Source organism: Limanda limanda, chromosome 15 (genome assembly GCF_963576545.1).
Source record: "Limanda limanda chromosome 15, fLimLim1.1, whole genome shotgun sequence".
NCBI lineage: Eukaryota > Metazoa > Chordata > Actinopteri > Pleuronectiformes > Pleuronectidae > Limanda > Limanda limanda.
Window position 1 is genome coordinate 16597519 of NC_083650.1, and position 25589 is coordinate 16623107.

The window sequence follows — 25589 nt, forward strand, 5'->3', positions numbered from 1 at the left end:
AAACCAAATTATAGATCACAATGTTCAGCTCTTCGATTACTTTTGTTTAAATAATGTAATCTAAATGCCATTTGAATGTGACTGATATTCAGTATTAATTTTCAGTATAAACCATGCACACTGATGGTAAATGCACGACTTGAGGTCCACTGCTACTGTATCCCTGGTGGGCTAACCATATCTAACATAAGATAAGAATATGTCTGCAAACAAATCATGAGTGCATTAGGTTTTTTGTACACTTTCCAACTGGTGTATGTATTAGTATCAGTATTAAGTACACATCCTAAAGTTTTATCAAAAACAAATATTTTAGGTATTAAAAGTCATGATGCAGATTCTGAGGCGTAGCTGTCTCAACTCGGACTGTGCATCAGATTTCATCAAATCAGTTTTTTAATGTTACACAAGACAAAAGGTGTCTGAGAATCTGCCTGTGAAGAAGTGAGGAGGAAGTAAAAAAAAAATTTAATTGAAAATAAACCACTTAAGAAAAGCACAGTACTTGAGTTAAAGTAAAATGACTCGTGGAAAACTGACAAAAAATTGAGAAAGTTTAATGTAAAATAGAATATATATAAATATATATATTACATTAAAACATTTGATATTTTATGGCTGAAAGAGACTGATTTTCAGTATTAATTTGTAATCCAATTACTTCAGGAATCAAACCATGCACACTGCTGGTAAATGCACGACACGACGTCCACTGCTACTGTATCCCTAGTGGACTAACCATATCTAACATAAGATAAGAATATGTCCGCAAACAAATTATGAGTGCAAAAGGTTTTTTGTCAACTTTCCAACTGGTGTATGTATTAGTATCAGTATTAAGTACACATCCTAAAGTTTTTTCAAAAACAAATATTTTCGGTATTTAAAGTGATATCTGCAAGAAACTAGCTCCTGTGATGCCATGATAACCTTTAACAGAATTGTTGACCCTGATGCATTGATTCTGAGGTGTTGCTGTTTCGGTCTGTGCATCAGATTTCATCAAATCAGTTTTTTAATGTTACACAAGACAAAAGGTGCCTGAGAATCTGCCTGTGAAGAAGTGAGGAGGAAGTTTAAAAAAGCATTCAATTGAAAATAAACTACTTTAGATAAGCACAGTACTTGAGTTAAAGTAAAATGACTCCTGGAAAACTGACAAAAAAAATTAGAAAGTTTAATTTAAAATAAAATATATATATTACATTAAAACATGTGATATTGTAAGATTGAAAGTAGATGCACAGTAAAAGTGAAGTGGATCGTTTCCCTGTTGTCTAAAGTTTCACATGGGGGGGGTGGGGGGGTCAACAAGCAGAGGAAGTTGGTGTTTTGACTCGATATCGAAACAGTGAACCGTGACTTTCCCTTGAACTGTCGCAGACTGGGAGGCTTCCAGAAGGAGGAAGTGGCCTCTCCTCCGCGCTTCACCTGACACCAGGACACACACACACACACACACACACACACACACACACACACACGGAGCAGCAGGTTGTCAGGTTGTGTGTCTGCTCCGCGTCCAGGAACATGGCGAGAGCTGCCGCTGTGGCCGCTGCTGCTGCTGCTGCGAACTCACACACACTCCTCCACCGCAATGGAGTGAGGAGCGAGGAGGTGAAGAGGAGCCAGGAGGAGGTGAAGAACAGCGAGGAGGTGAAGAGCAGCGTCTGCCACTGCAACGGAGAGGTGGGTCTGGATTTATTTACCAACTCCCTGTGAGAGTGTGTGTGTGTGTGTGTGTGATAGAGTAAATGTGTGTGTCTGTGTGTGTCTGTGTGTGTGATAGAGTGTGTGTGGGTGGTTGCACGCTTCTTCCCGGTTCCTGCTCTCAGGTATCTCACCTTTGAAACCACTTTTATTTTGAATGGAAACGTTCATTCCCACAGTGAACAACCACTCACTGCCACCCAGGCTCGTCCACACCTGTCCACACGTGTTTTTTACAATCTCCCACTCCCCACCTGCAGAATGACAGGTTGCTATGAGGCAACCCCTGAATTATAAATGCCACCAACACAAAGTGGAAGATGTCGTCACCCTCTTGGCAGAGGTTTGGGTGATTTCTCTCCGGATCACATCGACGTGAAACGCCGGTAAGGAGTAAAGCGCCGGGATCCGCCCTGAGAGACTTCCTCTAAGTTCCCTCTGCTGTCAGGCCGCCGAGGTGAAGAAGGTGCGGTGCCTCCGTGCTTTTGTTTTGAAAGTGTCTGTAGAATGTAAGCCCGTACACAGCTAGGTGGTTGGACTAGCTGGTTCAGATGTTCCAACCACGAACAGATTCACTGGATCGTTAAATGGTCCTTTTATAATATTTACATTGTGATGAAATACAACCTGTAGCTACTTCAGTCAATCCAGCATTTAATTTCTGAAACATGCAATGGGTTTATTTATTATAAGCAAATGATATTTACTCAAATATTATGATAATAAATAGTGGGTGAGTTCTCTCCTTGTTGACCCCATTCCACACTTCAGGCAACAACAATTCAATGGCCTAGTTTTTTTTTTATTTGATTTAGTAAGTACACAGTTAGAATTCTAGTCTTTGAAAGGGATATCTAAATGGTGACTTTTTTTTAAACCAATGATAGCAACTTGCAATATCACTCACCGCAGCTCAAAAGATACAAGTCTTTGTACAAAGTCAACAATAAATCAATCTGCAGCACCAATCGGCTCATTAACCAAACAAACATGGCTATCCGTGTGTCATGGTGATGCTGTAATGCAACAGCACAAATCATGTACAAGAAGAAGTTGGACAAGCAAACAAACATGAGAAACATTGTGCTGAAGTTGCCCTTAAGGCTTCGGGAAAACTTGAGAAGCTCTGCCTGTGATCTGGGAGGGCCATGGTTTCAGACCTCGTCAGATTTATTGAAAAACAAGTCGAGATTGTATCAGATCGCTTGTTTGGCAACGTTTATGATGAACAACTTGTAACCGCAATTAAAGGTTTCACTCCAAGGCAAATAAAGGAAATAAAAGGCCACAAAGGAAGCAGTTATGCCACAAATGTTACTGCAATAAAGGAAAAAGCCAAGTCAGAATGGATGGAGATAAGTGAAAGCTCCTCCTTCCCCTCTACTTACCAAAGCTGTTTGTTCTGCTAAAACAAAATTGGACAAGTGCTCACAGTTTGAAGGGAAAATTCACCTTGACAAGATTAACTTCATTGAGGAGAGGGAATCTGTTTTGGCTGTCTGCAAGCGGGCCACATTAGCAGAGACTGTAGGAGTGGACTGGAGTGTAAGGTCTGTAGCCAAAAGCATCCGGGAAACTCTCAAAATTGTGCATCAGGATAAAGGAACATCCTCAGAACAGTCAGAACAGCCGGCTGAATCACCGGTGAGCACTGCATCTGCTGCAACACAGACATGTGGCCGTACTGGGGCCGGTTGTGAGGACCACTACATTGTCCTAGTCAAAGATTTCAAACCTATGCTTCTGGGACGTTTTGCACAAATAGTCTGGAAAACGGTTGAATGCGAGTGGATGAAGAACCCAAATCAAGAGGTTGATCAATGGCCATATTTGAGGGGTATTGAACCACATGAAATTGAGTTTGACAATGACTTGCTCATAGGAACAAACCTATCAAAAGAGATGGAACCGTGGGAGCTGGTTAATATCCAGGGAGGCGGACCCTATGCCGCGAGAACCAAAGTGGGATGGGTTCTTAATGGTCCACTTCGCGATGGAAACAAGAGCAGGAAACATACTGGCTGTCAAGCTGTAACTGCCAATCAAATTTCCATTGGTGAAATGCTGGTTAATCAATAGAACCATGAATTCGGCTAGAGGTCGTTAGAGGAACAGGCTGTAATGTCAAGAGAAGAGTTTATGAATATCGCTGAAAGATGGCCATTACTGCCTTGACCTTCCTTTCAGAAACCAATTCCATCTAACCAAACAACCGCTCTATTGGGGAGAAGCGCATGATGAGCCTGAAGAGGAACTTTGGAAATAATGAAACCAAGCGTTTCCACATATTTGTTGCAAATTTCATCAACTGCCATTGGAGAAGCAACTTATGTTGAACAATGGAAATATATTGGTTCTAAGGAGAATCCAGCTGCTGAAGCATCCAGGGGAATGAGAGAGGATGTTTTCCGGGCGAACATTTATGAACCAGAGTTTCTCTATCTGACATCAAAGAAGGAAAATTCAGTTAAGCTTAAAAACATGGGACAAACTTTTGAGAATATGAGTGTATTCACTAAGCACTGGACCAGCTAGGATTCACAATACAGGTAGCAGGTGTGTTATTGAGGGGAAGCACCAGGAAGGGAAATGGTTTTTTTTTTACAGAGCAGGAGGAGAAGCACATAAGCACGTATCTTTGTTTTCTAACGGGAAATAAATCTACCCAACCGTGAATTCAGCGTGGACAATGGACTTCTGTAATTGCCTAACAACCCAACTAGACTGGTGCCTCAGTGGCCTTTGGTTAAGTTTATTTTGACAGAAACATCCTTTGGACAAATAGCCACCACAGTAATGTTAGCCAGAGGTAGCTCAAAGACATTTAGTCCTTTCACAATAGAAAGTACTTAACAATGGCAGTGGCCATTTTACCATTGTAATGTATCGCTCGTGTCATTTTCTATGAGATCACTGCTTCCCAAAGGCAAAAAATAAGTTTCAAGCACGAACTGGATTTTCTCAGGTACAGAGGGATTAGTTACGTTGGTTTCTTTACTTTAAAAGGCCCCTCAGTGTAAATATACCTTCATTTTCAAGTGTTTACAATGCAAAAAGCTATTTACTTGGGAGAGTCCTCCAGACTTTCTTGCTTTAGTGTTGAATAACATGTGTTAGTGACTTCTGAAGCCCACCAGCAGGCCACTTTCTGTCTCCTTCTTATTCAGGTTAATTGGTGTGTAAACTAAAACCCCTGGCCTTTATTCAGACAGCATTGTTTTCTCTTGTTTTCGTCATCTGCAATGTAAGACAGATTTTCTTTTCCCTCTTGTTTAGAAAAATGGCCCCCGGACTGTTGTTGCCTCCAGGCAGCACAGGCAGGAACCCTTTGAACAGGCACCCATGTACGTGGCTGTCATGACATACCTGGGCTTTGGCATCGTCACCCTGTTTGGCTACTTCCGAGATTTCCTCAGAGCGGTGGGCTTAGAGAAGTGCAACAGCGCTCAGGAGAGAGAGGAACAGAAGGTGGGTAAAACTCTGCAATCAGCACAAACATACGCATATTGTCAGGCATACTTTGGGGGTCGTGCACACAAACTGTACACGCACATATGCAGTTGGGGGAGAAGAGCATGCTTGCCTTGGGTGTTAACACATTTAGTTTTCCCCTAATTATTTCCATTTCTGCTCCTAAGCTCTTCCTCTGCCTTCTTTCGTTGTGTTCTTCTGCACTATAACGTTGCCATGGGTGAGACAGGACACCACAGAGAATATCTGTTCAGGACCTAATTAAATCTCAGAGGATTCAACTTCCTTCTTTGTTACTGTGCTTTAGATTCTAAATAAGGCCAGACACTGCCACACAAGAGCTGTGCTACCATAGATTTAATTTCTTTCTTTTTTTTAAATTTCTGTTAAGATTACTTCGTTGTTAATGGTTTTTGTTTTGTGCAACTCATATATATAAAAAAAAGAAGAAGCTTAAACTGTAATAACAGCAACTTTCTCTCAATGTTCTGTCCCAGTTAGAACTGTATGTCTGTCTGCAGATATAATAAAGCAGGATCTAGGAGGACTATCCAGACAGCTTGCTCCCTGTGTGTCCCTTACTAAATAAAGTAAAGGTTAAAAGAGCTTGTGTGTGAGCTCCGCTCTGAGGCTGCTTCTTCAGAGCAAAGGCCCTAGTAGTCTCTGTAAATCTGTTTTTTTTTGGGCATTAGTGTGGATATCGTCTTGAGGTTTTTTTGAAAATACACAGTAATTGTAAGAGCTACAGTTCCTTTGATCCAACTCTCCTACCAAGGTAACAGCTGAATTGGCGTGAACAAAGTCACCTGCCTTGATGAAGTGCAGAGGTGAACACAATATAATGAACACCTTTATGATGTTAGTGGGTGTTATGGAAGTTTTCTGGCAGCTGGTGAAAGGTGAACTCCGATGTCTCCCACTGCCTCCCAGTATATCTCCCTCGTCACCCATTCCAACAGCACAGCCATGACTGGCAAGAATTGCTGTCACTCTCAGTTACATGTAGGTGTTTACATCCTATTGGCTAGTTAAGCCTAAAGCATGCATTCCTAAATCACATTGTGTGCTGTGCTGACGTATTGCCACCGGTGAAATTCGCTGAAGCGTTGAAGTTGTCGTCTCTCTGTCTGGAGCATCTGAGTTAGATATGAAAGTCAATGAGCGGAGACACAACAATGTACTGTTGCTCGGCCTTTTATCTATAACCTGACCTCGGGAACTGCGAAGAGAGACGGGACTATCTTTGGAACTAGACAGGCACTCTTCTCTTAATGGTGTACGGATATAATGTGTAATATACACTATGCACATAATATGTAGTGAAATTAACAGTAATGTGTGACGATGGTCAAAAATGTAAGTATATATCCACTGCCGCACAATAAGAATGCACATAACAATTTAGTTTTAAAGACAAGAGTTACCAAGGAGGAGAGATAATTTATCTACACACATCTATTTGAGTTTGTTTGATCATTTTAGTGTGACTAATGGGATCCGAATCCTACTTCTAGTGATCCCCCACTCTGTGACATCCGAGTTATTGAAGTTGTTTCTCTCTCCTTTCAGGATTTCGTACCGCTGTATCAAGATTTCGAGAACTTCTACAATCGAAATCTGTACATGAGGGTCCGAGACAACTGGAACCGTCCAGTGTGCAGCCTGCCGGGACCCGTCTTTGACCTGATGGAGAGGGTTTCTGATGACTACAACTGGACATTCAGGTACCTCAATCGAGTATCTATAATAAACTCATAGTCATTTATATATATACAATTCAACTTAATTGTTTTTCCAGCTTCAGACAGGCCAGCAAATATGTTTTATATTCAACCGTATCTCTGCTAGATTTAATTGGACAGATCCAGCTCCTCTCCAATGAGGTAACAGAGGAAGACAGGACATTTTTGATTTGTTATCAGGAAGGGTACGTGAGAGCTGGGTTTCTGGAGCACAGTTAAGACTCCTCTGTGCTACTCAGCAGCGTCAGGGAATATATTATAAACAGGAATGTAAACACAGCCACAAGGAGGGGACAGGACATTATGAATCTGGAAAGAGTGGTAACTCACAGGCTGAAGGATGTTTGAAGACTGGAAAAACTAGATATGGGACTGTCAGTCAGTCAGGCTGCCTTTGCCGCCGTTCCTGTTTACTTTGAAAACACTGATATCTCTGCCAAGCATGTTGCTGTCTTGTGTTTGTTGGTTGGTTTTGGTTGTTTGTAGGAACAATTACACAAAAACATCTTGCTGGAAGGATATGGTGTAGCTCAGGGAAGAACCCATTTAGGTTTGGTGCGGTTATGGATCAGGGGTTGATGCAGGATTCACTTTCCTTACCTTTGCGAGTTAAGGCGTTTTTTCAACATTTTCACAGTTTTCCTAGTGAATAATAAATAGATCTTGATGGAAAAAAACTGATAACTATGAGTGTGTGAAATTTGGTGCGGCTTGATTGAATTTAAGGGAACTGTTGTGCCTTGACAGAGGTATCCATTCTACTGAGTGCCATTCTAGTTATATATGCACTTTTTGAACAGAGACATTCAATTGAATATTGATTACTTTTTTTTAGAGCATCTACAAAAGTAATTTTCTCAGTATGTGTACGTTTAGTAAGGCTTATTGATTTCTAAAATGTGTTCATGCTTGCAGGTTGACAGGCAGGACTATACACAACGCCATCAACATGGGCTCCTACAACTACCTCGGTTTCGCTGAGAACAATGAGGATTTTCTGAAAACTGTGGCAGAAAAAATGCGCCAGTATGGGGTCGGGGTTTGCAGCACAAGGAAGGAAATAGGTGAGTTCAGTGTTGTAATAAACACGTGAAAAAATATCATTTGTGGCACTTGTCCTCTACAGCCAGTTTCAACAAGAGCAATCATTTGATGTCCACTTCCCAATTGAAGTGAGTCACATTGGCGGCCTCCCTTTTTAGTTCACCTGACAGCGCTTTGATTTGTTACATCTGCATCTCTTTTAAAAGTCTGTGGCAGGCCCCAGTAACACTGACAAGGCCGGGTATCAAACTGGAAATAAAACTCCATCTCCCTCATCTCATATGCCATCATTTATTATCTTTTCTTGGGAATTATACTGCCCACATGTTTAATTATCTTTCAGTAGCTGCAATGCAATATGAATAATTCAGCCTTTGTTAAATTATGTACCGTTTGGGCATAAGCTGAGATCATTACGTACCGGTCCACGCTGAGATGTGCTGGAAACGATATCATAGTGGAATTCAACATTACGAAACACCCTGGTCATTAAGAAGGATGCAAAACGAATATATATGTGTGATGGAAGTGTTAGAACAGCCAGGATCCGACAGCGGGATCCCGGGCTTCAGATGAATTTTGAATGTCGTCTCATCCTCTGAACTTCAACCCTTCCTCTGATGGTGTTTAAGTGGTCGTGTATGCCAGGATCTCATGCTGCAGCATAGCAGTGGTGGAGGCAGCAGTGCAATCAGCTTTGTGGTTGTTGTTTTTTTATCAAAACCTAAAGATGGGTTGATGTCACGGAGCTAATTGAACAGTCCACACTTCGAAAAGTTAACTCCACAAAAGTGCTTCCTCTCCTTGCTGTCAGGGATGTTTAGTTGAATGTATATTTATTCCTGACACCGGTATCTACAGCGTGCAGACGAGCAGAGGGAAAGCTGACACATGGGCTCAGTTGGAGGTGAGTCGCGGCGGCGTGTTGCATGATAACCGCAGTTTGACGAGAACTGAGGAAACCAGAGGAATTAAAAGGGCATGTGATCAGCAGTTGTACGTTTGTTTGTCAGAAGTCAAGTTCCCCCCCCCCCCACCACCACCACCACCACCACCACCTCGCACACACACTCACCAACACACTCCCCACCATCCATTATTCATTTGTTTCATTTATTTATATGTTTATTTCTCTTTCAAAATGGGACTGCTTTTCCCTTGGTTGGCAATCTGTGTTTCAGCTGCCTCACAAAGAGGGTTAAGGAATAACAAGCATTTCTCCCAGGAGACCTTATTAAGCATTCATTATTAAAGACCCAAGTGTGTCTGTTGTTGAGGTGACACCATCCCCGCCAGTGTTTCAGTTCACACACATCAGTTTGTATCGGTGCAAATCTTCAAAATCTAAATTTCCTGGAGGTTTTTTCCTGTTTATTTACCAGCACTTAATCCTGGATATACAAAACAAAATCTGACTTTAAAATCCCATTTTAGGCCGAAGTCTTCTATTTGCCTCTGACATCGTCCTTTTGTAGAATTCAGTTTGTCAAGGTCAAAAGTGACTGGAAACTTATATAAATAAATCATTCTCCCAGTGTTATTGTATTTTTTTTATTATTATAAGTGGGCATGAGTAAGCAGATCCAAAGTTCACTGAAGGGAACACCTTGATAATAAACACATGTCAAGCGTTCATCGATTTGCATGAATGGATAGCTCCCTGTTCCCACCTTTCCTCCAATCATTAACATACAGTAAATTAGAAAATGATTACACATACAAATGGCGACGACAAATAACAAAGAAGTGTAGCCACCAGGCGCAGTGTCCTTGTAAAAATGACAGGGAAAGGAATGTGCTGCTTTTGTTTAATGATTCGCTCGTAGCTCCTCTCCTGTTTCTGTTATGTTGTAAAGGCTTTGATAAAAACCCGCCGTCACACATTTACAATTATATTGACCAGATTTAGCTGTAAGGTTTTCTTTATCTATATGGTCTTTCCAACCACAGCAAAAGTTATTCTGTTTCCTCGTCAACAAGCCGTGATGATTGTGGTGGCAGGAGGGTGACCTTAGGAATCCTGAGGACAGGTGACCACTCTTGATGAGATGCATACACTCGTGTAAGCAGAGTAAGAGATCTAAGAAGGCTCGGCTCTCTCTTACCTGAGGAGTATTCAGACCTACGGCAGCCAACATGAGGTTAGCACATCAACAAGAAGGCTGGGCACATGCCTGTGATTCCAGGGCTAAGTACAATGCTCTATGAAGAGAGAGACAGAAATGCCAGTGCAGACTGATTAAAAAAAAACAACTGCACTTGCCAGCAGGGGCTGCGAGTGGTGGAGGACATGTTTGACTCGATGGACTTGGCGCGAGGCCTGATGGAAAGCACAGATTGGGGAATCACCATACAGACAAAGCTGCTTCGCTGCATTAAGGCTCCCAACACATCACTCAATGCGACTTTCCCTGTTGCTGCTGAAGCGTTCAGTATGTTTGAACTGTCAGCTGTCAGTGCTTAGTGACTGATTGTCATTGATTAGGATTACAACGGTAGGCAGAATCCCATGTGTATGAAACTCATGTATCATTGTCTGATGAGGTTTCCCTCATTTACATCACAAGACCTCAAGTCATTTTCATTTACAATCAGGATGGTGTCTCAAATAATGTGTTTTCGTCTCACAGGCTTAAAAGTATTAGATGTGTAAAAAAAAGAAGTGCTTACTGACAATTTACTGTATTTCTTCTGTAATATTTGCAGTTGTATCTTAAAAGTAACAAATAATAAGAATGAATGGGGTAGTTTATTGTATTATTAGTACACTCATTAGCAGTTATTAGCTGCATCATTAAGGAGATGTAATTCTAGCGCAAGTTCAAGTCCACGCTACAGTAACTAACAACTATTCTACTATAGTATTGTAAATATGGGTAAAGTATATTGAAGTGTATTGAACCCATGTGTTATAGTATATTTCTACCATATATAACATTGCCCAGAGCCAGCAGAAATAAAATGCAGTGTATGGGAACCTTTCACTGCCTCCTGCTCTGAAGCTCACAATTATAACAGTAATTCTTTTTCCTTATTTTTTATCAGCGGACCACAAAGGCACCGCTGAAAGCCCACCAGAGATCCCTTGAAATCCCACTTTTATTACACAAAATAGAAAAACACAATGTCAGGTGTCAGATAACAGTCTGATAAATTTTCTAAATGAATTCAGGTCCCTGCACCTGTCACGTCGGGTTACACAACCAACTGCCTCTGCCCCAAAATGTGCTGCAAAACCATTTTACACCTTATAAGACAAGCGTTGATATTACCTGAGATGAAAAAGTGTAGTTGAACTAAATTACGAATTTACCGCACCTGGGAATCTTTATAAACCCCCAAAATCCTCAGAGCGTGAGAGACGCTGGCACAGTGTGAGCTGGAGGTCCAGGTATTTGTCTGAAGGTGTTTTGCTTTTTATCAAGAGGCAATAATCTCTGTCGAATCTTGTGATTGAATGACAAGGACCAGGCAAAGCCCAGGGACCGTAAGACATCCAGATAAATCAACAGCTAAGGCAACCTTGTCCCAGGGTGTGTAATCCTTTTATGATCCCTGTCTTGCAGGTAACCTGAGCATCCACGAAGATTTGGAGAAACTTGTGGCCACTTTCCTCGGAGTGGAGTCCTCCATGACGTTCGGGATGGGGTTCGCCACCAACTCCATGAACATTCCAGCACTCGTTGGCAAGGTGTGTGATTTCCTTTTTTTATTTTACATAACAAAAGGCTTTAACTGTATGTGGGAGATCTACCAGATATGGGTGTAATTGTCACAGTGCAGCAGAAGTAAATCTAATTAGCTTAGCTTTGTTCCTTTTCTTAGACATGGCCTAATGAATGAAAAACAGTCGACTAAACTCTGCTACAACAACTCCTGATCCACCCCCTTTAATTAAAATCATAATTAAACATTACAGTCGCCTAGAGGACAAGGCTCCGGGCACACAGAGCTGCTCTCAGACACATGGATAAGGAAGGGCAGGTTCTTGTTCAGAGCAACACTCAAGGGGATGATTACCCATGCGCTGGCCTGTCGGCAGACCAGCCGGATAACCAAAGGTTACCAGGGGCAACACGCAGCATGAATATCTGTGATTGGACTGGACAGGAGGAAGGGGAGGTTGATGGTTTAAGTGATAAGAATGGGGTCATTTATGCAGCTCAAGAGGTGCAGCAGCCCCTTCAGGCCACAGGCCCCCACAGTAGTCCTGCAGGGACTGGGGTCAGCCCATCCTGCCATCTCTGTCCTGCAGGGACAGGCTTTTCCAGGACAGGCCGTGCTGCGCTGGCAGACTGACAGTTGCTGGTAGACCAGGGACCAGGCCAAGCTGCACCCCGGGCCAAACCGAGGGTATCTGTCACCGAGACGGTGTCAACATCCTCTCGACAATGGTTCATTCAAACTAATGCACTCAAATGCTCGGAGCTTTCGTGTTAAATATGTTAATGTTCCGCAGAACCGCTGAATTCATTTGCATGCTGATTTGAATGGAATTTGAGGCACCACCATATTCTCCATTATGAAAATTGGGATGTGTCTGGTTGGTTGAAACTTCATCAGACATGAAAGGAGAAAAAACGATGCTTACATACATCTATTTCCATACTTGGAGGATATACACAGAAGGGATTAGCATGAACAGGGGTGGGGCAAGGGGAATGGGCTGACAGATAATTAGCTACTAGCATATAGCACATTAAGGGTACGGTCAAGGACAAAAGATCTGTGGAAAGACACTTAGAAAACAAATAAAATTGACACTGATTTTCATCCATATTGGCCTTTTTCACTTTTTTGATATGTCACTGAAGGAAAAAGCCCAGGTCTTACAATCTGACCGATCCCGATATCCATTAAAACCAGAATTGGAGGCGGTCTGGGAAGCATTCGGCCACAGTCCATCCTGAGCCATACTGTATATGAAGGACATCCACTCCGCAGGATTTGGTCTACACAAACAGAATTCTAGTACGGGTTTATTTGCATAGAGAGCGCGGAAGTGAGATCCGATGCTTTGAAGCACATATTTAACACGCTCCACTTGTTATCCGATCTCTCAGGAGAAATGTTAATATCAGGTCCGAAGTTAAGCTCCAGAGAGTCCTAACAAGACATGACCGAGCAGCTAAATGGAGTTCAGAGAACACTCATGATATTTGCATCTGTGTTTTTCCTCCTGTTAAATGTTGAAATGTCAGCTGTGAAAAGAGCCTTTACTGTTGTACTGATGTTTGTGTTTACTGTTTACAAGCCAATTATTTCCGCCATCTCCTTTTTTTTTTTTTTTTTTTACCCATGGGAGAATCTAATTGGCTCTCTCATTAAACGCAGACCTTTAAATCCAAAACACCATCATACACTACCTATTCACTTTTCACCCTCATATCCATAATCAAAGATTAAGGCCAACTAGCCTGAAATGCTGTGGAGTTCCCCAGAAAAAATTTGGATTTCAAGGATGAATGAATGTGAAAGCTTTCTCCAGGATGTGTGAAAAAAGTTTTCTCTCTCTGCTGGTTTTCAGGGTTGTTTGATATTGAGCGATGAGCTCAATCACACGTCTCTCATCTTAGGGGCCAGACTGTCAGGAGCGACCATCCGGGTGTACAAACACAACAGTAAGTCTCCGAACTGGTTCATTAGAGTCAAAGCTCTTGATTAACAAATAAGCAATACGCAACATCGTTTATGTTATTAAAAATAAGAGCCAGGATGTTTTATCTCTTCAATATCCTGAGATTATCTGTTGATTCAATTAGATTTTCTATCTGTTATACTGCTGCTCACTAAATTCAGTTTTTCTTCTATTCCTCCCAAACTGTTGCCACCGAGAGAAACACATAACTGTCTTTGCCTTAGGAAATACCTACTTAATATTCTGTCTTTAGAGCAGCAAATGTAAAAGCTTTAATGAAACGGGTTCAGTTTCCAGTCACAACTGTTTTATCCAAAGGCAGCAGAGCATCACGTTTTTTATTCTTTTTTAGATTAAAACGTCATCTTACTTTAACTTTTGGTTCTCTATTGAAGTATCAAATAAGATATTGTGACTATAGTCTAAGGGAGGATTATCAGGCATGGAAGGTACAGCATTCATTGTGGCTTGCACAGGAAACATTCCCTGCTCTTTTAGGAGACAGGACAAATGAGCCGGTCCTCTGGCTGCAAATGTGTCCTGACAGGTACAAGCTGAGTCGGTTACGGGTCCTCTGAGCAGCTCCCAGAGGTCTGTCTACAGGCAAAGAACCCTCAGGCACCTGAGCAGCTGACCCCTCCCTGTCTCTGTACCTCCACACTCAGACACTCTTTGATTAGTGCAAAGCCAATATTTGCTAAAAGGGTTATTCCAGTGAACTTAACCACTACAAAGGATGTAGAAACAGTGAATACATTGTAGTTTCTGCAGCAAGGATTAGTGGTGTAGTCCCTCCAAAAGTTCTGTTTTATAATATGAAATGTTTGAGGTTTTTCTAGAGGCGTATATTTAACAGAGTTGGAATGTCACCTCAGAGGAGATGAGCTGTTTTGTCCTGTCTGGCTGCTAGGTTGAAAACATTTAAACTATTCTCTGATAAAGGACACTCCTTTTTTGAAGGTTTGCATTCTACATTCTTTCATATAATGACAACAGTTTCCTTGAAGGTTATGCGTTGCTTATTAAGCAAGTAGCATTTGTGCATGCAGAGTGTCAGCGCAGAGATAGGATAATGACATGTTATGGGTTTGTACCACGAGCAAAGGCGACCGTGCTCCTCAGCAAGGCGTCTAATCTCAAATCACTGCTTAACTGTGGAACAATCTTTTCCTCGTTCTCGTCTGTACACACGGACCGAGCCACCGCGGGTTCCTGTGCTTGTCAAGTTGCCTCCTTGCTGATGGCAACATTAGATGTGCGGTGCTCTGCTGAGCTCTGGGGAGTGTTTGTTATCAGAAGAGCATCTCCTGCCTCTTAAGCAAACCTGTTTTTGTGTCGAGGCAGCGATATCAATCAGCTCTGACAGATTATTAGCTGTGACAGATTTACCGGCTGCTCAGCTGGGAATGCTTGGATTGCAGTCAGACTTTGAAAACAGCTGCTTATTAGCTGGAGCTATTCAATACTGCCATCTGCTGGTGTGCAAAGGGATCGTTCCTGTGACCCACTCCAAATGCCACTGGGAAATAATTTTTCGTTGAAGCCAAGATTTCAGTTATAATCTTAAGCAACCGTGCAGACTCTGCTGAGCAGACCTTTGGCCCAAACTATATTTAGCTCAGTTAGTAATCCTCTGCAGGTGCCCATTAGCATCAGAGTGCACAGCTATTCCATGTGTGTAGTTTGTGGAAGGTGTTTCTCTCAGATAAAAGATTGTTTACTCTTTGAACTGCCCTGTGGAAATTAGTAATTTACTTAGCTTTGTTTGCTTGTAGTTGGTGATTCTTGTATACTTTGATTTGAACTGTGTGTGTGTGTGTGTGTGTGTGTGTGTGTGTGTGTGTGTGTGTGTGTGTGTGTGTGTGTGTGTGTGTGTGTGTGTGTGTGTGTGTGTGTGTGTGTGTGTGTGTGTGTGTGTGTGTGTGTGTGTGTGTCAGACATGCACAGTCTGGAGAAGATGCTCAGAGAGGCGGTTTGCTCAGGGCAGCCTCGGACTCACAGGCCTTGGAAGAAGATCCTCATCATGGTGGAAGGCATCTATAGGTCAGCTGTCAACCCACACACACATTTGTATCGTTTGTCTCACTCACACACACACACTCACTCAAACACACACTCGCACATATCTCGGGCCAGTTGAGCTATCACTCTTTGTTAGTTTGGCCGTCCAGGAGGTTTTGAGTGTTGCCAAACTCAGGTAAGAAATCTTCATTTGTAACCCGAGGAGAGCGTTCAGCCTCGAGTTTAGTCGTCCCTGTAATGGTCTATTTTTCCATTGTGTCCCTCTCCACCCTTGAATAATAGTGTGTGTGTGTGTGTGCAAGTACGTGTGGCCGGGTACCGTTTAATTACTGGAGAGAGGAGAAAGGTATTGTGTGTCTCTGCCGGCAGCGAGCTGTCCCGAGTCCTAGTGACCCTCTCCATCTGCTCATTAGCTCCAAATCGAGGCCAAATGAAGCCACAGAGATTGACTTGGCTACACCCCCAACGCCAACTGTTTATCACGGCCATTTTCTTTTCTTTCCTTTCTTCTCTCGTCTTCTCCCTGGATAACGCCTTACGTTTCAGGCCTTCTAATCTAAAACATGACACATTCACCGGGCCTTTTGCCAACTGTGTATTTTAATAAAAGAGGAAAACCTTAAACGTGCCCATCCGTTGCTATTAATGCACTAAGTTCCAAGGGTCATTTGAGAGACAACTGCATTGCACATTAGTACGGCACCGAAAGAAGTAATGCTCCGTCTGTCATGTTCCGGTAACATCAAACCGCCTGGATAAGGAGTGAGCATGCTTTAGCTGTACCCTGGGTCTGCTTTGATGTCCACAGCGGTCCTGGTGAAACCCCCTGTCTTATGTCATTTGGGCTGCAGACGTTCTCAGCCATAGCAAGGATAGCAGGTCTGGGATTGCTCCATTCCCCGGCCATATACCCACCGAGGTTGTCTCTTTGTAGCCTTACAAGGCTTGCCTCAGTGGGGAGGAGGACATTTAAGAGACGTGGGAGTCAAGTGAAAGAGGCCGGCGGGAAGATTCTTGGAAGATTGGGGCTCGTCGATTTATGTAATGTGAATTAACGGGCTTACAGATGCTCTTACGTGGATAAAGTGAGGTCGGGGTCACGTTCTGTTCCTTTTAAACTTAACTGATGATTTATATATATATATATATATGTGTGTGTGTGTGTGCCCTTGTCGTTCCCTTTGTAATTGTATCCTCTTGTCATTAGCATGGAAGGCTCAGTGGTGCGACTCCCAGAGATCATCGCTCTGAAGAAGAAGTATAAAGCGTATCTGTACCTGGATGAAGCCCACAGCATCGGAGCGGTGGGACCCACAGGCCGGGGCGTGACGGAGCTGTTTAATCTGAACCCAGTGGACGTGGACGTTATGATGGGCACCTTCACCAAGAGCTTCGGGGCGGCAGGAGGCTACATCGCAGGGAAAAAGGTTTCTGTGGCCCTTTGGATTTTCTGTCTTCAGCTTTATCTGACTTCAATGAATCCTTTGCAAAGGATAGTTAATACATTCCTATCACAGTTTGTCATTGTGAATGCATCCAAACATTTCCATTTGTTTTTTTTATTGTGTCACTTTAAATGTTCTGAGAAAATATTTATGAGAACATACTACTGGCAGTGTAGAGTGACAGGACATGAAGAGAGAGAAAAGCAAAACACTTTTTGAGTCAAGTAAAATAGAGGATAAAAAATAAGCTTGAGTAGATAAGCACTAGTTGGGGCTGACCTCCGGAGAGAGGAGTTGACCTGCATCAAAGGCCTTCAGCAGAACGCCATTAGGGGGAGTTTCAGCGTGAATGCTGCTGGCTTACAAGGAAATCCTCGACTTTTACACGTTTTAACACCAAATATAGGTAACTCAACACACATTATTCTGAGAGGAAACAGCTACATGTCCTGTCATAGCACAATGTGTTGGAAGAGGGGGTGAATTCCTAACAACCCAGCTTTTCTGAAATCACAACAGATCTATCGTAACTGTTTTCCCATCGCTCTGGATCAACAGTTCAAAGCTCACCTGTAAAAGACTGAACTCGTAAACACACTGCAGTAAACCAGTCAGGGACGAGTTGGTTGCTATGGAGAATGAATCCTCCTGGATCGAAATTGGGTCAAGATAAATTTGAAAGAAACACTGGTCGGGGGAATCACTATCAAGCAATTCCAGAAGTCTTGAGTTGACTCTGAAACGCTTTTTATAAAAACCTTGCAAAGCAGGTTAAAATACATAATACAACATTTTTTCCCATGTCTGTTTTTTAAAGAGGTTTGGGACATCCCACCTCTCTCGTCGCTCTCATGTGTCCAACAAATGTTTCCCATGTGACTCTGGGCCTTTGTAATTCCTCTTTACTCCATTAAAAAGTACACTTTAGTACATAACCACATCGGTTTTGTGGCAGTTGATTAGAAAGCAACAGAGGAAACGGCCATGTTGTTTGAATTAGGTATCCAGCGAGGGACCCTTCCTGCTGCTGCCTCATGTTGGCTCAGCCCTGCTCCGCCATAATAAGAAGGTAAAGCTGGCAGAGGGCCAGCCCCTTCTTGTGGCAGGCGTCGGAACTGCGCTCCAGATTTAACGGGATGACTTTTAACAAGCATGATGGTGTTTGAAGTATGAACACTCTGCCTGGTCTGACAGCTGGCTGTAGTAAACTCCTGGAAGAAGCGGGGCCGGAAAAGAGAGAGAAAGCCGTTAGATTTGACGCATTTGTTGTTGTGGCGAATTCCCCAAATCTTACATTAAGGAGATTTCGAGCTGACCAACAAAAAACGGTCGGCAGATGTGCTTCTGGAAAACAGTCATGTTGTAGCTATTTTATGAGAGCACCAAAAATAAATACCCCAGTAAATACACTCCGAGCTCCTTCTAATTCACTGCAACCTTGCATGAAGGAGACGTAATTAATTCACCCTTTACTTAAAGCTGGGATTGCACTGGAAAAGGTTATTAAATGCATCCAGTGTGGACCCACGTGTGTGTGTGTGGAAGTGTGTGTGTGTGCTGCCTCTGGCCCGGCTCCAGCTCTGTGGCGTTGTGGACATGTATCGCCACGTCAGGATCGCGGCCACATTGCGGCTGAGGGAACGCTGAACTGTCACTCCACGCCACGAGATGTGAAATGGATTTCGGACGTGTTCTCTTAACTGGTTTATCTCGGTCTCAACGAAAATCCTGCAGGGCCCTAAAGCGGTGAAAATCCCCCCGCCTTGAAGGAAAACAGATGTCAGGTTGTTTCAGGGTTCTTATCCTACGTTGGAGCATTTCCCCCTAAAATCCCTTCCCCTGGTGTGTGTGTGAGGAAGCCGCAGCCGCCGCCCAGTGGGGACAGATGGCAGGAGAGTGGAAACGGTGACCAGACAGCATCTCCGGCTACGTGTCATCACCCGGCACCCGCTGGCCACCGAGCAGCAGCCCATCACAGCTCCAGGCCCCAGACCACTTACACACACATGCTCTTGGGACCCGTGACCGAATCGGTTTCCTGAAATCCTGCTCTTCTCCTGACAACCACGAGCAGAATTAATCTCCTGCTGACATTTAGGAATAATGAGCATGGCCGTCCTGATTCTGGCTCATTTCAGCACCGGCTCTTTCTGAAATGAGTGCAGTGGCTCCCTCAGAGCGGAGAGCAGGAAAGCATTTGCTATTTTGAACTCCATGCCAAGGAGGATGACTTGAGGTATTTTAATTGACTCTCAGGTGTTAACTGTACACGAGTGCTCTCTAGTGGCGGGAAGGGACAAGTGCAAGACCACAGGCTCCTGTTGATGTGTGCAAGTAACTGCCAGTCTTTGAATCATCTGTGTGACACTGTGCTGTGTTGCAGGAGCTGGTGGACTACCTCCGCAGTCACTCTCACAGTGCGGTGTACGCCTCGGCCATGTCCCCCCCCGTCTGTGAGCAGATCCTGCGCGCCATGAAGTGCATCATGGGAAAGGACGGGACCACAGAGGGTGAGTATCCGAGCCACGCCGGGTCTCCGTCAAGTAAATGTCGCCTCCAATCTCGGGCCTCACCATCCACGTACCCGTTCGAACACTGATTTATCAAACATTATGTCTGGCTTCTAACATTTTTTACACCTTCATATAATCTTTACGGAAAGAACAGCAAACCAAAGACAGAGGACAATACCAATGTTAACGTTAGGAGTAAGTCCAGACCCGCAGGGAAAGACAAACAGCTGCTTGGTCCGAAAATGTGGTAGCAATTAGAGTGGTCTGCAGCAGTAGAGAGAGAGAGAGGAGGGAGGGGGGGTGCATGCAGTCCCTGAGCACACGTGACCCCAGCGGAGAGGAAATCATTCTCACATGTGTGTTGTGAGGACCGCTGTACCTCTGAGAAGTTTCTGCTTTAATGACATCAGACACCAGGGCAGGGAAGTAGTCATTACCGGACTAGTGGCGATACCACCAGAGCAAATTCTTGAGTTATTGAAGTTGTAGTTTGTGGAGGGAGCTGTGGTAGCTGGAGTGTTATTCAGAGCAATGTTGGTTTGTCTTATCCGAAAAATCTACGAGACTGGAACTGTGCGCTACAACACAGGAATAGGTGAAATTGTAAATTGTGCGACGTACATAAATCCCGAGCTGCCGCACGGTTCCTGGAACGAGTTAATCCCTCTCACCACTCAGGACCCGGGGAGCCGGTGTCTCATGGCTGAGGAGGTGCGTTGTAGTTTCACGCAGAGATGAGTAACTTTCCTCGTCTGGCTCTGAACCAGACATGCCTTGGATCTGACGTAGCCCAGTGAAATAGCTGTTGTGGAAAAATCCGTCTTGACCTGTCTGACAGAGGAGAGGGAGCGCAGCGAACAGTGCAGCCTTTCAAAACATCAGCCCCGGGTCCGTCACAACGATGACTGGAAATGTCACATCATCCTGTTTGCAGATAGACCTGAGAGGTTTTTTAATTCCTCTCCTTTCCTCCGTTCCCTCTTAATCTTAAAAGAAAAAGCGACGGCAACTGCTCCGAGATTAGGAGAAACTCTGTGACGTCTTCTCACCTACTCACGAGATTTGTGTCTGACGGCAGGTTCCTGACCTCCTCGCTCTCTATTTTAGCACAGAGGAATAATTTACAAAATGGGGGCCTGTGCTTTTTGGCAGATGCCTGAATGTTATGGTTTATTTCTGTCTCCCTCTCTGCTGCGATAAGGAGATTTAAACTGCTCGCTCACATCCCTTTGAAAGAACTGCCAATCCGTTCCCAGGAGGGATGGGGGAAAAAATCGATTCTGTTACAAATCGCTATTCTTGTGAATGACGATTTAAAATCGCCATGCTGCCTCCCAAATCGATTTAAAAAAAAAAAAAAAATATTTTTTAAAAACATATTTATTGGTGTATACCGGGGGGATATATAGGGGGGAGCAACATCACCCCAGAGCATGTTGACCAGCTCTTGTTTTTGCACAAGAATCTAAACATACCCAAGCACTAGCATTGCATCGCCTACATGCAAACAACAATAGCCTACTTTTTGTTTATTTCAAAGTTTATATTTTAAGTAAACTTTTATTCATTCTATTTAATTTACCTTTTATTTATTGTTTAAAAGTAGCCTAAGTGGCATACATTTCTTAATCTGTCAGTTTGTGTGCAGTTGACAGGGGTTATACAATAATAGGGCACATCTCATTTATTTGAGATGTGCCTTCCAAGGCTGCGTGGTGCCAAACTCTGCCGTAGCCGCGGTAGAACCTGGTTCCCCATTGTTCTCACTGCGAGAGACTGACTCTGCTGACTTTGATTTGTTTTCTGGTGTATTTACGATATCTGTAATACATGAGATGCGTAAAGCATTATTTGTTTTCAGTTTCAGTCATGGCTGCGCTCCACTGACGGGCCGCAGTCACTCGTTTTGTGCGAAATCCATCATATCCAATGTGTAAACCCTGGATTTGGCACCATCTGCATTTACCAGTCAGTCAAAACCCAACCATCTGCCGGTGCAGCCGAGTTTTAATCTTGAGCAAGTTCACAGTGGAGAGGCTGCAGCGGCCCAGATGGAGCAGGCAAACACAAATAACACCTCACCCTGCATTAGCCGCTGCTGGCAGGTGATGTCCCTCCATGCTGGGGACCGCTGGAGAACGAGGGGGAAACAGCAGTGAGTCGCTGCTTTACTCATGTACATCTGGTGGTTTTCTCTTTTCTGTTTTGTTCATCGCAGGCATCAAGCGGGTCCGCCAGCTGGCAGAGAACACCAGATACTTCAGGGCCCGGCTGAAGGAGATGGGCTTCATCATCTACGGCGATGACGACTCGCCGGTGGTTCCCATCCTGCTCTACATGCCAGGCAAAGTGGTGTAAGCACATTCAAACTCTCGCTGAAAAACACTTAGAGTTAAAGAGTTGGAGGTAATCCGGATATTTATAGTGTATAATCAATCAATATCTATTAATATTCACTTCATAAGCTGTTGTAACGAGTGATTTCAGGACAGATCACTGTGTGTCGGAGCCGTTTGGGCGGCTGCCATCTTACACACTAACGTTTCCATTAATCACTAGTGGAGATCTGTAACCACTTAGGAGGCAGCATCGGGTATTGATCAGTGACAACCTGGGATTGTTCGAGCCACTCAGGTTTAATCAATTGAGTATAAAGTGTCTTTCAAAGCCGGTCACCACTGATATCCATGACGTGGCCGATTCAGCCCAGCAACCGCCACAATCAGAAGCTACGAAAAGATTTCACCGCCAAAGTAGCTTCTGGTTTTATATAGCAAACATACACATCTGTATTCATGTATGTTTGTATATACAAAACTCTACTTTTCAGAACACGGAGTTCAGCGTGACCTCTCCGAACCGTCCGCTTGGCCACAGAGCCGGGACTCATTCTTTGCTCGGCCTCAGTGACGTAAAAGCCATCACGGATGTCACTGCTTAAACCTCAGAGAATTGATAGTTGTGTTTTTATGGTTTTTTAATTTATCGTGCTTTGCAGAAATTATCACAGGTCACTCGCACATCACCACCACATGATTATGGATTTGGAGGGAAAGTGCAGAATTCATAATGAGGTTTAATGTGATGAGGAGACGCGCGGAATGCTGAGTCACTCCGAGGTGGCTCGTGTGGTCTCTGCACATTTTGGAGGCTTCGAACCTCAGAAATGTAACATAAGTTGTTGAATAGTTTTCTGGTCAGTTGCACTTTGCATACAAGCCCAGGATACTTTAATGAAGTAATTTCACGGAATATAGTCTTGACGATACTACAGGGGAGAGGCGGTGGACTAGTGGCAGAAACTTGGACTATGGGCAGAAAAGGTCTCTGGTTCGACTCCACGGAGAAACAACAAAAAAAAAAGACGAACCTGGATTGATCTGTCCAAAAATCCAAGAGGATTCTCCCTACCCTGTCTAGTGCCCCTGAGCAAGGCACCTTACTCCCCTAACATCTGCTCCCCGGGCGCCGTACACGGCTGCCCACTGCTCTGTGTGTCCTGCACCAGATGGGTTAAAAGCAGAGGTTAAATTTCCCCTTGCATGAGTGTGCCTGTGCATGTCTGTGCATGTGTGTGGGATAATAAAATGTATCTTAATTTCCCTTAATTGAATCCAGTATATTTGTGTACTAGAAAACATATAAACAGAAAGTGTTTCTTTTGTTTCTATACAGGGCTTTCGCTCGAGAAATGCTGGAGAGGAAAATTGGCGTCGTGGTCGTAGGTTTCCCGGCCACACCGCTGTCAGAGGCCCGAGCTCGCTTCTGTTTGTCTGCATCACACACCAGAGCAATGCTGGACCAGGTACAGCTTCAGTGAGGCTTTAGTGAGTACATGTTGTGACGCTTCAGTGAGTTTATGTCCTGAATCAAACACACACTTCTCTCCTTCTCCTCAGGTGCTGCACCATCTGAACGAGTTGGGAGACAGCCTCGTTCTCAAGTTCTCACGGCGGAAATATTCCCCCCGGCCCGGCCTCAGCGACCGGCCGGACTTTGAGCTGGACAGCTGATGTGACCCCTGACACCTTCGCTCCACAGTGTCAAAACTCAGTCTAAGTGTCCACGCCACGGCAGACCCTTCGAACGCACGCAGCCAGCAACACCCGCGGCCCGCCGCAGGGAAAAGGGGCCAAATGTTTGGCATCTGCGTTTTGGAAATGTTTGTAAAAGATTGTGATTTAACAGGACACATATTTATGCTTCCAGAAAAACTATATGAACTCTTTAGATGCTTTATATCTGAATGCGTTGATTTGTGAATACATAAATGAATTTATTTCAATGAAATTCAAAGAATTGCTGTATTTTTCTCAGATCTTATTTATCTTTTTTTAATATTGAGACAATGTTTCTTCAGTACAGGAGTTCAGTTCCTCTGCAACGTTTCAACGTTTCTTTTTTGGTGGAGGCATTTTTTTGTTTCTCATGAAATTTTTATCTGGCACCATATCTTTAAAAAGAAAAGCTGTTTGTTATTATTAGAGAGTGATGCACATTCTCAAAGAACTGAGAAGTAAGGATCCCATTTACTTCCTCAGCATGAAGTAGTAATAAAAGAGGCATGTGTAGTTCTCCTCCTCTGGTCCACGACTGCCTTGCTCAAATTTTAAATACCTAAATACCACACATGTAAACTTCCTTTATGTGTTTTGGAATAGGAAGGATGATAAATTATCCCAATGACAGACTTCAGAAAGTCCCGACCCTTCCCTCGTGGAATTGTGTCCATTCCCGGCACGTGATTATTTACAAAAAAAATGACGAAGATTCCTTTACTGCGTTCCACAGTGAACTGTTTTCATAAAAACATTCCTCAGCGTATTCGCCTCTTTCATCTCCGCAGTAAATGATAACCTTCCTTTAACTAATGGATCATGCGGCAATTACTTCTTTGACGTGTCGATAAATCCCGACAACAAAAGAAAAGGTGCTCCGGCTCGTTTTGTGGCGAGACTCCTCATATCCACCGAGCAGTTTTTAATCGCTGATGCTTTTAAGACCTGCTGTTCTCGCTCACACACACAAGCTGCAGAGCGGTTGTGAAGGTGAGAATGCAGCAGCAGCGAGAGAGAGCGGCACCTGAGCCAAGAACTGAACCTAGCAATTAGCACTGAACTGTAAATTCTTGTGGTGTGGGGTAGTCATTTGATTATCACACAGCGGATCATACACGGATGATAAATGTGTTTTTTTGCGATGTGTCAGATCGGGTCGAGTCGACGCTTGTTCGCCGGGCGGATTGTTATCATGTTTGTGTTTCTACCTCCTTGTCAACAATGCAGCAGTGACATTATGTATGATGGGATAAAAATACAAAATGCAACCCTCTGGAAAAATATGTTAAATGAACTGCAGACACATGAAGAGAGTTATAAGTTTTTTCTTTTTATGTATTTTCCCCTAAAGGAAAGAAAAACAATTGAAATCTACGCTCTATGGTGGATCACTTTGTTCTGTAAGTGAATATTCACATCTGGCTCCCATAGCCAGAAACAATACAAGCAGTTTGCTTTAATCCTCAAATCTGTGATGTCATCCCAGTGTACTGTTCCATACAGATCTGGAGGAGACGGGGGAAAGGTGGCCTCAAATGTTGCACCGACGCCCTCAGGATGTCTGCTATTAATTTGTGTTTACTTTCACCTTTCGTCAAACTGCGAACATTGAGAAATTCATCGCAGGTTTATGGCAGAGGACAGATGTGGTTGAAGAGGAACTCGGGAACAACACGGTGCGTTACAGACGTGGTGTTTAAGCGCTGAGCTCCACTGTGATTAAAGGCAAACTCCAACTTGCTTGAGATTTACCAGCGACAATGTTGTACAGTTGCATGGCAGAGAAAAAGCTCGTTTAGGAAAATCTCAGCCCTGAGGATGAGTTTCGAGAATGACATTTATTTTGAAGAGGACATTATGTTGTTTTTTTGCTTTAGATGATGTTCAGAATTTGCATTTACAGTAAGAAACTGAATAAGAACGCAGGGTGGAGGACAAAACTATGT

At 43.5% G+C, this 25589-nt stretch overlaps 1 protein-coding gene across 1 annotated transcript; it reads left to right on the forward strand.

The window, feature by feature from the left end:
• The first annotated feature begins 1496 nt into the window (after nt 1–1496).
• On the forward strand, nt 1497–23829 carry sptlc3 (serine palmitoyltransferase, long chain base subunit 3). The gene is made up of 12 exons (XM_061087408.1): nt 1497–1689; nt 4987–5178; nt 6751–6905; nt 7839–7987; nt 11534–11658; nt 13495–13588; nt 15543–15648; nt 16835–17054; nt 19456–19582; nt 21804–21939; nt 23261–23390; nt 23485–23829. Exons 1-12 carry the CDS (start codon nt 1531–1533, stop codon nt 23596–23598), a joined length of 1707 nt encoding a protein of 568 aa, XP_060943391.1. The 5' UTR covers nt 1497–1530; the 3' UTR covers nt 23599–23829.
• The last annotated feature ends 1760 nt before the right edge of the window (nt 23830–25589 follow it).

What these genes read in the sequence shown, in the direction of transcription:
- sptlc3 (XM_061087408.1), top strand. Translation starts at nt 1,531, where the DNA reads ATGGCGAGAGCTGCCGCTGTGGCCGCTGCTGCTGCTGCTGCGAACTCA. An exon ending in TCTGCCACTGCAACGGAGAG is followed by an intron (nt 1,690 to 4,986) that starts GTGGGTCTGGAT and finishes CCTCTTGTTTAG; the next exon opens with AAAAATGGCCCCCGGACTGT. An exon ending in GACTACAACTGGACATTCAG is followed by an intron (nt 6,906 to 7,838) that starts GTACCTCAATCG and finishes TCATGCTTGCAG; the next exon opens with GTTGACAGGCAGGACTATAC.